Below are 12,439 nucleotides of genomic sequence, written 5' to 3' on the forward strand. Positions count from 1 at the left end.
TATGTTACTACATCACTAACTTACAATATGAATTATGAGTAGGGGAGAAAACTACTAATTCAGAATTTTTATATACTTTAGAAAAGTCACCTACGAAATTCTGAAAGTTAACTTGCTCCCTCCTTAAAGTTCTTTACACTTAACCTATAAAAGAAATACTCTAAACTGTATTTTGATCCAAACTTCTGTAAAGGGTCAGTAAGTATTTTAGGTTTTGTCAGAGAAGAGGCAAAAACAAGGATACCATACAGAGATCTCTGTTGCAACTACTTAACTCTGAATTTTCACATCCCTTGAGATATTATTTTTATTATTTTTCAACTTTTTATAAAAACTCACAGACCACATAAAAACACGCGGCGGGCCAGATATGGCCCAAGGCATACTTTGCCAATCTCTATTCTAGTCTAAGACAGGCTTGAAAAGACAGCTCTATACTGACAGTATTACTAAGAAATATTTTCCTATTTTCAAGGAGAAATACACAAAAGGAAATTAAAAAACAGAATATACAACAGTATACACAGTATGAGCCTAGCATTTGGGAAAAAAATGTGTGTGTGTGTGTATGTGTGTGCATGTAGGCAGACACATCTACTCATGTATAAGGTGTAAGAAGAATCAAAGTAACTAAAACAAAATGTGGACGATAATAAAGAGTAAGCTTTAGTTTCTTTTGGGGGGGGTATTTAAATTCAAGTTAGTTAACATATAGTCTATCATTAATTTTGGGGTAGAATTTAGTGATTCATCACTTAACATTTAACACCCAGGCTCATCGCATCAAGTGCCCTCCTTAATATGATCAACTCCACTCCCCAACCGTCCACCTACCCTCAGTTTGTTCTCTAGATCTAAGAGTATCTTAAGGTTTGTCTCTCTGTTTTTATCCTTTTTATTTTTCCTTCCCTTCTCCTATGTTCATCAGTTTTGTTTCTTAAAATTTAGATTCTTTTTTTATAAATGTTTTTATTTTCCAAATCTTCTACAATGAACATGTAATACTTTTATAATTAGAAAAATATTAAATAAACCAAAAATCCCGAATTTTGACCTGAGCTGTTACAATTTAAAGTGAAGTTTTTTTACACATACCTTTGAGGGTTCGCACCTGGTTCTGCTTGAGTACAGAGTTTAAGAAGTGAGGTGATAAAGAGCCACTGAAAAATAAAGATAAGATAAATATGCTCATACAAATCTTTGTTTCACTTTTTATAGAACTTAGTCACAAATACAACCAATTTATACAATAAAAAACACAAACTATTTTTACCTTGTTTGCTTTGCTAATACTATTCAGTTTAGGAAGAGTCTGCCAAAGCAGAAAGAGCATTAGATCCAAGATTAAATCACAACTATCTGGACGTTCTTAGGCAAAATAATTAATTTCTTAGTTTCTTCATCTGTAAAATAGGAATAATTAAATCTCCCACATAGGGCTGCTGTGAGGAATAATAATAATGCATTTAAAATGCCTATAACAATAGACAATACATAATAGTTACTATTTGGTTTTGTATTGGATGTTTTTAAGTTTGATATGATATCATATAGGTGTTACCACAGAAATGAAAGCATTTATCAAAACAAATGTGTGAAGAGAATGTATGATAATGATGCAAAACAGATAAGTTCCTGATTTTATTAAGAAATATCAGTATCAGATTAAACTTGCTATAGCCATAAAGAGATCAGGACTTTAGGCTTTTTAAAAAAAACGATTTTAGTTTTAAGCAATTTCTACACCCAGCACGGGGCCTAAATCACAACCCTGAGATCAAGAGTCGGATGCTTTTCTGATGGAGCTAGCCAGGTGTCCCGTTTTGGCCTTTTTTTTTTTTTCTCCATTCCAAAAATTAAATCATTTTTGGGACACACTACTTCTGTTCTTTGAAATTTGTGAAAGCATAAAAAATCTGTTTTGCTAACTAAATTATAAGTCCATTTTGCATTAATAGTTTTACATATACTACATTTCATTCTTTTTCTCAACTTACCAATTATGACATGAAAGTGCTACACAAAGGTGTGTTAGATGGAACTACCATTTTGCCAAACAATGAAAAAGAGAAAATGTTTCCAGAAATATTAAGGTAACGTCTTAAAGTCAAAAATTATCTTTATGCTGTCATTTATCTGTTTTTAAACCACAAAATCATTTTTATTTAACATATGATAAAGCTAAAAGATATAATCCTGAAAATGCAACCTATCAAAGGCACAGTGAAGTGCACACTTGATGGTATACAAGAGTGTCAATTCCCTCATTTAATCTTTAAAAAAAAGTACAGCTAAATAAAACACATAAATGACAATAAGCAGAACTTATCACTAGTTTCTAAATTTTGTTTTTTTTTTTTAAACTAGGATATCTCACAAGCACCAACATTAACTCATAAAGAAGATACCAAGTTCCAAACAATGAAGATACAAACTCTGATAAGTTTTCTAGGTTTCATTTCATAAAGAAAAACCACTCAATCATTCTTGTGACAATAATACTTCCAATCCACCAGTAAACAAGCTTAAGATCTCACTGAGTAGATATATATTACTAATTTCAACTTAAGCCTAATTAATTCCTAATTGTTATTTCAGCTATAGCCACTCCACTTAAAGTTATTTAATAGTAACTTTATTATTAACTAAGTTATTTAATAATAGTTTAAGAAATTAAACACTGTATGGAAATATTGATAATTATTGCAGTTGAAGAGTTCGTTATAGTTTTCTCCCTCCTTTTGTGTATGTTTGAAATTCTCCATCTAGTATTCTATTAAAAAGCTTTTTAACCATTATAAGGCCACCTTCAAAAGTATCTCAACAAAATCTGGCATTTTCAAATGAATTTACATAAGAGGATTAAAAAAAAAAAGATTCTGAAGGCTTCTTTAGGAAATGGAAACAAAACCAGATTTGAGATATCATTTTCAGCTTTCACTTAAAATGGGAAAGCTGTAAGATCAACAGGAGTCACTGAGTATGAAAACAAGAGCTAAGGAAATACATTACAATATTTACCAGCAGAAACAAAACAAAAAAGTCAAAGTATTATTTTACTTGTCAGACATTTTAAAATTTGAGACTGTGAACATAATTTTCAAATATTAAATGTGCTGTGAAAGAAAACCAACTTAAAACAGAAAAAGGAGGACACCTGGGTGGCTCAGTGGCTTAAGCCTCTGCCTTCAGCTCAGGTCATGATCTCAGGGTCCTGGGATTGAGGCCCGCATTGGGCTCTCTACTCAGCAGGGAGCCTGCTTCCCTTCTCTGTCTCTGTCTCCCTACTTGTGACCTCTCTCTCTGTCAAATAAATAAATAAAATCTTAAAAAAAAAAGAAAAAGAAAAAGGAAAAAATATATACATAAAAATTTTATAATGACAAACTTAATCATCTTATTTTAAAAAGTTCAAATATACTTTCCCATTTCATTAGTCTGCATTAGTATTGTAGGCAATTAAAATAATTTAAACCTTTTGTACCTGAAATCATTATTGTAACTTTCTTTAGGGTTTACTTATAATATACTCAGGAGTGACTATATTTTCCAAAATTTATGTTCTCACCTATCAAATACCCTGTTTCCTAATAACACAAGTTAGACTATAAGTTAAAATGCCTTAGGCTAATTTCTTACTCATAAATTATTCTCAATGCAATAAATCCCTCCTCCCCCAAACCATACAACTTTGTTAGGTTTTTCCATGTCATACAATGAAATCTTGTAAGTCACCCCTGACACTTATATGGAAGATCCTGTACCTTTGTGGAGATGCAGGAGGGGTGTAAAATGTCAATGCTGAGGAAAAAGGTTGCTTCTTCAGTGCCTGCATAAGGTTGGGTTTATATTCTGGATCAACACACCATAAGGAACCTTTCCCATTAACCTAAAATAAAATACACAAGAATTATTAACCTGCAACTTTAAGACTTACACAATCAGTGCCTGAATGTTTTTACTAAATGTGTGCAGGGGGGAAAAAGAACCCTACAGTACCCTTTTGAGTACAATGCAAAGGTTGAATTAAGACTGCTGTAAGGGCGCCTGGGTGGCTCAGTGGGTTAAAGCCTCTGCCTTTGGCTCAGGTCATGATCTCAGGGTCCTGGGATCAAGCCCTGCTTGGGGCTCTCTGCTCAGCAGGGAGCCTGCTTCCCCCCACCTCTCTCTGCCTACTTGTGATCTCTGCCAAATAAATAAGTAAAAAAATCTTTAAAAAGGGGGGGGGGGTGTGCCTGGGTGGCTCAGTCAGTGAAGCAGCTGCCTTCAGCTCAGATCATGATCCCGGAGTCCTGGGATTCTGGGCTCGAGCCCCACATCAGGCTCTCTGTTCAGTGTACAGCCTGCTTCTCCCTCTCTCTCTGCCTGCTGCTCTGCCGACCCATGCTCTGTCAAATAAATAAATTAAAAAAAAAAAAAAAAAAAGACAGACTGCTGTAAATACATTGTATGTTCAAAGGCCCTGGAGGCAGCTACCTGGGTTCTTATCTCCAGCTCTGTCATTTACCTATTGTATGACATAAGCATACAATTATGTCATTGTATGCATTGCATTGTATACAATTAGCAAAGTTAATCAACCTCTATCTCTCCAGGCCATTACGCCTTCATCTGGAAATTAAGGATGATAAGACTACCTATATCTCATAAGGCTGTCATGTGGATTAAATTATGCCTAAAGCACTCTGCATGGTGCCTGGCACATAGGGCCACAGAACATTCCAACCACTTCATAGTCTATGAGAATGGTACAACCTCGAGATGTACAGTGAACAGCACGGAGAGCTGTACAATGTGGTCTTCCACATGGTAAGATGTAACGAATACAAGCCATTAGTGTTACTGTTGTAGAAAAACCAGAAAGAAAAGGAAAAATTAAGCTTTCTATGCAGAATCATTTCCCCCAAAGTGATAAGCAGTATGAGGTCAAGTGATACAGCAAAAAACAATTTTTTTAATGGCATTAACAGTACGGCTTAAGTTCTCATTTAAGGTAAGTTTAATTTTCAAAAGCAGATGATTTCAAGGGCTCCTGGATGGCTCAGTAAGTTAAACAACCAACTCTTGATTTCAGCTTGGGTGTGGGAACTCAGGGTTGTGGGGCTGAGTCCAGCATCCAGCTCTGCACTAGGTGCAAGTCTGCTAGAGAGAGTCTCTCCCTTTCCCCTCTGCCCCTCCCTGTGCTCACTCGCTCGTGCACTCTCTCTCTAAATGAATAAACTCTTAAAAAAAAAAAGGCAAATGGTTTTATGAAAAGCAGAGCAAATGTCTCAAAGGGGTAAATCAACAACTGAGGTATGGAAAAGACTCCTGTAAAAGATAAGAAAGAGGAAGGAAGAATCTTTGTGCAAGATGATTAAGTTACAACATTTGAGGGACTTTTAGATAATATGGCAATGAGCACACAAACCCAGATTCCACTGAAATAATCAACAGAATCTAAAAATTATGGAATTTTTATGATTATTAGAAACTAGAGAAACTGTTAACAAAAGTGCCTGCTTGGGGTGCCTGGGTGGCTCAGGTGGTTGAGCATCTGCCTTCGGCTCGGGTCCTGATCCTGTGGTCCTGGGATCCAGGCCCATGTCTGGCTCCCTGCCCAGTGGGGAGCCCGCTTCTCCCTCTCCTCCCAGCTACTGGTCTCTCTTGCTATCTCTGTCTCCCCCCCTCTCTCAACCAAATAAATAAAATCTTAAATTAAAAAAAAAAAAAGTGCCTGCTAAATTTCAAATGGAAGGGGCGTGAAAGAACGGCTTGTGTGATTCAAGGTTTCCTCACTGTGAAGAAACAGCAAGCGGACAAGATACATGGAAAACCTCACTAATATTATCTAACATGCAAGGAAGAAGGCCAGGCAATGAGCTACTAACTCCCTCAAATAGGTTTGAAAAATGCTGCACATTGTACTTCCCCTTCTTCTTAGAAGGTCACACTACATACCAGCAGGTTAAGGGATCTAAATAGTCTTGCTACCGTTGTACCTGTTTTATACGGTTTCCTAAAGTTATCTGATACAGAACCTCCTTCTCCCAGGTAGTATTTGAGGAAGCTAGTGTTCTGTGGAATACTTATGAGAAAAACTGATGTAATTAATCAATTCTGGTAGAACATACTTCCCCAATATTAATGGAAAAAGCTACAAACATTGATCAGGCCGTGAGGAAAAATAAATTCCCTCTTAAATTTCATAATTTTAAGACTCCAGCGCAAAAACAAAAACAAACAAAAAACCCAACCACAAAATTCTATGACCACTTGGAAATTTATAATTCTCTTAGATTAAAAAGATATCCAAACTACAATTATAGATTATCTGGTAAATAAAGGGTATAAACAGTTATATGAAAACTAAGAGAATGTGGCCAAAGGCTAATTTATATCCACTTTTATTCATTTTTTAAAAGACTTATTTATTTCTGAGAGAGAGAGGGTGCACACATGCGCACGAGGGGGAGAGGGAGAAAGAATCTCAAGCAAACTCTATGCTGGGTGTGGAGCTCTCCTGGTGGCTCCATCTTATGACCCTGAGACTTGGACCTCAGCTGAAACCAAGAGTCAAGACACTTACCAAATGAACCACAAAGGTGTCCCTATCCATTTTCATTCATTTTTAAAAAAATATTTTGTTTATTTTTTTGACAAACAGAGATCACAAGTAGGCAGAGAGGCAGGCAGAGAGAGGAGGAGAAGCAGGCTCCCCGCTGAGCAGAGAGCCCGAGGCGGGGCTTGATCCCAGGACCCTGAGACCATGACATGAGCCAGAAGGCAGAGGCTTAACCCACTGAGCCACTCAGGTGCCCCTTCCATTTTCATTCTTAAACAACCGAAATATCTGAAATAAGCTTTTATCATCTCTGGAGAAGGGAAGAGAGAAAATTAGGGGGGAGAGAAAATTACATAGTTTATATAATGTAAATATATTATATAAAAAATGATAAATTATTAAACTGGAAATCAGGTGGGGCACCTGGGTGGCTCAGTGGGTTAATGCCTCTGCCTCAGGTCAGGCCATGATCTCAGGGTCCTGGGATCGAGCCCCACATTGGTCTCTCTGCTCAGCAGGAAGCCTGTTTCCCCCTCTCTCTCTGCCTGCCTCTCTGCCTACTTGTGATGTCTCTGTGTCAAATAAATAAAATCTTAAAAAAAAAAATTTAAAAATAAACTGGAAATCAGGAAAAGAATGGAACTGATAAATCAAGAGAGTATTCTAAAAAAACCCATCAATATGCTACACACCTAGTTGAGGTAGTCAAAGGAAATGACTGAAAAACTTTAGGAGCTGTGATACCTGCTAACTCTTTCTTTCTTCAGGATAAACCTTTTCTACTTCCTTAGCTGAACATCCCTAACTGCATATCCTGAAAAGAAGCTGGACTATAGGTATAACCTAGCACATGTACCACATCCATACACAGCCTACATACAGAACTCCACAGCCATGCAAGAAAATCCAAACTCAATCTCTTCTCACTTCTCCAGAGCTAAACACTACTTGTACAGTGGTTAAGAGTGTGAACCTAAAAGCAATCTTTGCCTCCTTGGGAACCCTGTCTCTGTCACTTAAGAGCTCTGTAATCTCCAGAAAAATGTGTTTGTTTCCTATGTATTAGTATACTCAAAATAGAACTATATTAAAAATAGCACCTACTTCACTTTAAGAATTACTGTATTATAAGAGTTAATTCACATAAAGTGCTTAGAGCACTTACAGACAATAAACACTCAATAAACATTGGCTGCTGCTGTTGATACATGTTCATTTTCTTTGTAGTTTCAAAAACAGTTCCTGTTTCCTCCAGTCTAATAGCATGCAGATTTTTCTGTTTCTATTCCACCAGATATTGGCATTACATTTTAACAAATATTTCTGAAGATGTTTTTTTCTTTTTCTCTGCAAATACTAAAAACCAACTATACGGTATAACCTCCCTCCTCTCCCACCATGTGATGTATAAAACTTCCTCAGGACTCATAAGCTTAGTGAAATCCAAACTGTTTAATTTTTGTTTTATATTACACTTTTTCTACTTCAAAAATCCTTTCTTAAAATTTGAATTACACTTCACATTTCATTAAGAATTACTTGGACAACATGGGGCGCCTGGGTGGCTCAGTGGTTTAAGCTGCTGCCTTCGGCTCGGGTCATGATCTCGGAGTCCTGGGATCGAGTCCCGCATCGGGCTCTCTGCTCAGCGGTGAGCCTGCTTCCCTCTCACTCTCTCTGTCTGCCTCTCTGCCTGCTTGTGATCTCTCTCTGTCAAATAAATAAATAAAATCTTAAAAAAAAAAAAAAAAGAATTACTTGGACAACAATAAAATTTATGTGTGTTCTACTCCCTCGCTCCTTTTGTTCATATAAAATTCTATATGATATAAGCTATTATGATTGTTTAAGATTTAATGTGATGAATTTGAGTGCTTCCATTTCCCAAACTCTTTTTCAAGGCAATATTATTTTATTACTGAGGCTCTTTTATCTTCTGAACATCATGTCATAGTTATTAAAGCACAATGGCATAATATAAGAATATTTCCACTGGTATAAAAACAGGTCCTAATCATTGCTTATGTGATACTGGACAAATCATGTAATCTGTAAGAGTCAGTGTTTTTATTCATATTTTATTCATAAAATTAAAAAAAAAAACAGTCCACTTCACTGAGTTTTGATTAGATTCAAATAAGGTAATTCTGGACATCTGGGCTCAATCAGTTAAGTGCCTGCCTTTGGTTCAGGTCATAATCCCAGGATCCCAGGATCCCAGGATCCTAGGATCACCGGATAGAGCCAAGCCAAGCGTTAGGCTTCTTGCTCAGCAGGGAACCTGCTTCTTTTTCTCCTCCCTGCCACTCCCCCTGCTTGTGCACTCTCTCTGTCAAATAAATAAATAAAATCTTTAAACAAGAACAACAAAAATAAGGTAATTTATGTGTAAGTGATATAGAGCTGCAAAATAAATGGATACTTACCTATTTCTGGGGGTTATTCGGAAATTGGCATAAGGTTAGAGTTTATGTATATATATATATATTTAAGATTTTATTTATTTGACAGAGAGAGAGAGAGAGAGAGAGTGAACAAGAGATAGAACATGAGCACAGAGAGAGAGAAGCAGGCTCCTGGATGAACAGGCAGCCTGACATGGGGCTCAATCCCAGGACCCTGGGATCATGACCTGAGCCAAAGGCAGACACTTAACCGACTGAGCCACCCAGGTCTCCGCTGTCGGGTTTTTTTTGTTATTGTTTTTTGTTTTGTTTTGTTTTGTTTTTAAGATTTATTCAGAGAGAGCTCAAGTGAGTAAGTGGGGAGGGGGCAGAGGAGAGAGAATCCTGAAAATGACTTCCCACTGAGCGCCAAGGACCCTGAGCCAAAATCAAGAGTCGGCTGCTTAATGGACTGAGCCACCAATGTGCCCCAAGTTTATATGATTTAGTAACAGCATATTCCTACTCCTTTACCTCTAAGATGGAGCTTTGAAAAAATGAACAATAGGAACAAAATCAATTAATTCTGAGTAAGAGATAAAAGGAATAAAGAACAAGAAATAAACTAAATTTAGAAAGGAAAATAGCTCTTGTTTTAGAAAAGTATGCTATCAGCATAAGCTGTTTTTAACATCCTAGCAACCTAAATATATCAGAAAAGAAAAACCATAGCTGTCGTATTATGCTGTAATATAAAAAGAAACATACCATACTATTAGGTGAAACTTTTTTCTGGCTTCAGCAGCAAAATATCTTATGAACTCTATACTATGTAAGTATTTGAAATTTTCATTTGTTTTTTAAAGGAAGTTAAATTTTACAAATGTATTTTTGGATGAAATTACTTAAATTAGATGTTTTCTGTCAGTTGGCTTAGGAGATAAATTTATTTTTTAATGATAGGAAAATAAGACTTTAAAACATTACCAGCCACAACATCCTTTGCCCCAACCTACTTCAGTTTCATATAGAAAAGATACGCATGTATTATTTTTCATATATTGACTAAGACAATTATTTTAACAATTCTAGCCATGTTCTATCTTAGTATTCCTGACATGACACTCTAGAAACTGGTTCAAGAGTCTACTTTTTAAATTCTATTGTGAGAATTACAAATTGTTTTGATCATAGTAGAATTGCTGTTTCCTTGAAATAGTAAATTGGAAGAACCAGCACCGAAAACCTGCTGTTCAGGGCAGTTAAGTATCTTGAGTAAGGTCTCCAAATAACAGTCTGGTTATGTTACCATGGCAGCATTTCCTTTCACTTGGGTCTGTTAACAAACTATCAGTAACAAGAGATAAAATTATGTATTTGCTAACACTATGTTTTAGAGTCTTCAGCAAAGAGGAATTTTAAACTAACTCTCACTTAAAAACCTTGCCCCTTTATTAATGTGCTTAGATGACAGAACACAAATAATGAGAGTTTTAGACATTAGGTATTGTTTTAAACTAAATTTGCCTAAAACAAAATAAATCTGTGCAATGGAAACAGGAAATGTGCATTCTCTCATTTACTATTTTGCATTTTGGAATTACAAGGCTTCTGGACTTACTTCGTAGAGAACCTCTGAAGGTTTTTAAGAAACAAGGAATATACTATGAAATGAACTTTAAAAAGATCTTAAGGTTAGTTGGAAAGAACAGTTTGGGAGAAAAGGCAAACAATATTCACTATTCCTGAAATGTTTTTATGTATTTGCCCTGTATATTTTAACAGTTTCTCCCCAACTATCTTTTCTGTGGTTTTTAGAATGACTGAATTAAAAAGAATTAACTGATTAAAAAGGGCATTCATAAGTCCAGTTTATAGCTTAAAGCATGAACTTTTATAGTGGTTGGCATGACTTCTTTTCCTGGAATTCAGCTATTGAAGCGAGTCATCACAATGCAAATGTACAGACTAAAACTGTACTAACCCAGGCAAAATTTCTAATTTTGTGTTTCCCAGCTCAAGTCTCACAGTTATAGTGTCTTGGTTTGGCTTTATAAAAATTAAGAGAAGTAGATATAAGACCTGGATGTTTAAATATTTAAAACATGAAACCCAAAGCAAAACAAACAAAAAAGGACAATGTCTAACTTTTATAATTTTAAATACTGAGGTAGATAAATACCAAGCCAAGATTTTTAGATCTGTCTATTCAGAGTAATAACTATGGTATGGATGATAGGGGAGAAAATCTAATCAGCAGCTATCCAGCTGGCTGCATATCATTACCACTTTGTAGTTTGACCCAGACCTTGCCATCTTGCCATTTTTTTGAGATTATCATCTGTAGATAAGAGATATTCATCAAAAAAGTGCTGGCAAGGTTGCCAAATTCAATTCCAACATTTATTCAAAGTATAACTTACTTGCCTTCTGCAGATTACAAGAGAAGTACTGCTATTCTGAAACACTGATTCTAGAAGTATTTCATTAACTAAAAAAACAAAAACAAAAACAAAAAAACCCCACAACAAATCCACAAGCAACCCCAGTTCTACCTGAATGTATCATTTTCTGTCCAAACTTCAGACATTTAAGCAGAATGGCTATTGATTCTGCCAGTTTCTTTCCTCCTACCCTGACTTGTTGTAATTGATGACTAATTTTTATACCAATATATTATAATTTCTATATTTATCCTCATATTTTTTATTATCTCCTAAGATGATTTTTCTCTTTATCACACTCTCCTTGTACTCTGGACTGTATGCTTTCTTGTTTGCTAGCTCTCATTTCCTTAATTTCTTTCTTTCTCTGAACATTTAAAAATGCTCAGGTTAATTATGTAAATAATGCACACATTTAAAAATTAAGGATAAAAACAAATCAATTTTGATCACTACCACAAATTAAACTACATTGGACATATTATTCTGCAATTTTTATTACAAACAATACCACAGTGGATATATACTTCCTTGTATGCAAGTATGAATGTTACTCTAGGGGAGAAATCAGAATCTAATCTACTGGATCAAAAAATATGCACATTTCTAATTTTAATAATTGTAGCCAAGGTACCCTCAAAAATGGCTATACTAATTTACACTCTTATTACTGGTATGAAAATGTTGGTATCATTTCTTCCATTCTTATCTAAATTGATATTATCAAGCATTTAAAATTTTTTGCATTCTCATGGGGTACAACTATTTTTGTGGGTTCTTTTAATTTGTATGTCCCTGATTGCTAGTGAGGATGAACATCTCTGCATGCTTATTGGCCATTTGTATTTCCTCCTCTGTTAACTGCCTGTTCATATTCTTATCCATTTTTTAATTAATTTTCTTTCTCTTATTGAATTAGATGAATTCTTCACACACAGTGTGTACTGCTCATTGTAAACATCTCCTATCAACTTCACATTTAATGATGGAATGCTAATAGTTTGAAACTGGCCATGATGGAAGTATTTATACCGTGAAAATCTGTAAAAGTTAGATCCTCACCCCTA

The 12,439-nt window shown here is 35.4% G+C and overlaps 1 protein-coding gene across 7 annotated transcripts in view; it reads right to left on the reverse strand.

The window, feature by feature from the left end:
* Positions 1-12,439, reverse strand: part of FOXN2 (forkhead box N2) — a 77,234-nt gene that overhangs the window by 14,730 nt on the left and 50,065 nt on the right. For all 7 annotated transcript variants that reach the window (XM_045979554.1, XM_045979552.1, XM_045979555.1 and 4 more), the window contains 2 exons: positions 3,765-3,889; positions 1,096-1,160 (listed from right to left, as the gene is read on the reverse strand). In XM_045979554.1, coding sequence (XP_045835510.1) covers positions 1,096-1,160; positions 3,765-3,889 — 190 coding nt within the window. The remainder of the gene's footprint in view (positions 1-1,095; positions 1,161-3,764; positions 3,890-12,439) is intronic.

This window comes from Meles meles, chromosome 15 (assembly GCF_922984935.1).
Source record: "Meles meles chromosome 15, mMelMel3.1 paternal haplotype, whole genome shotgun sequence".
Classification (NCBI taxonomy): domain Eukaryota; kingdom Metazoa; phylum Chordata; class Mammalia; order Carnivora; family Mustelidae; genus Meles; species Meles meles.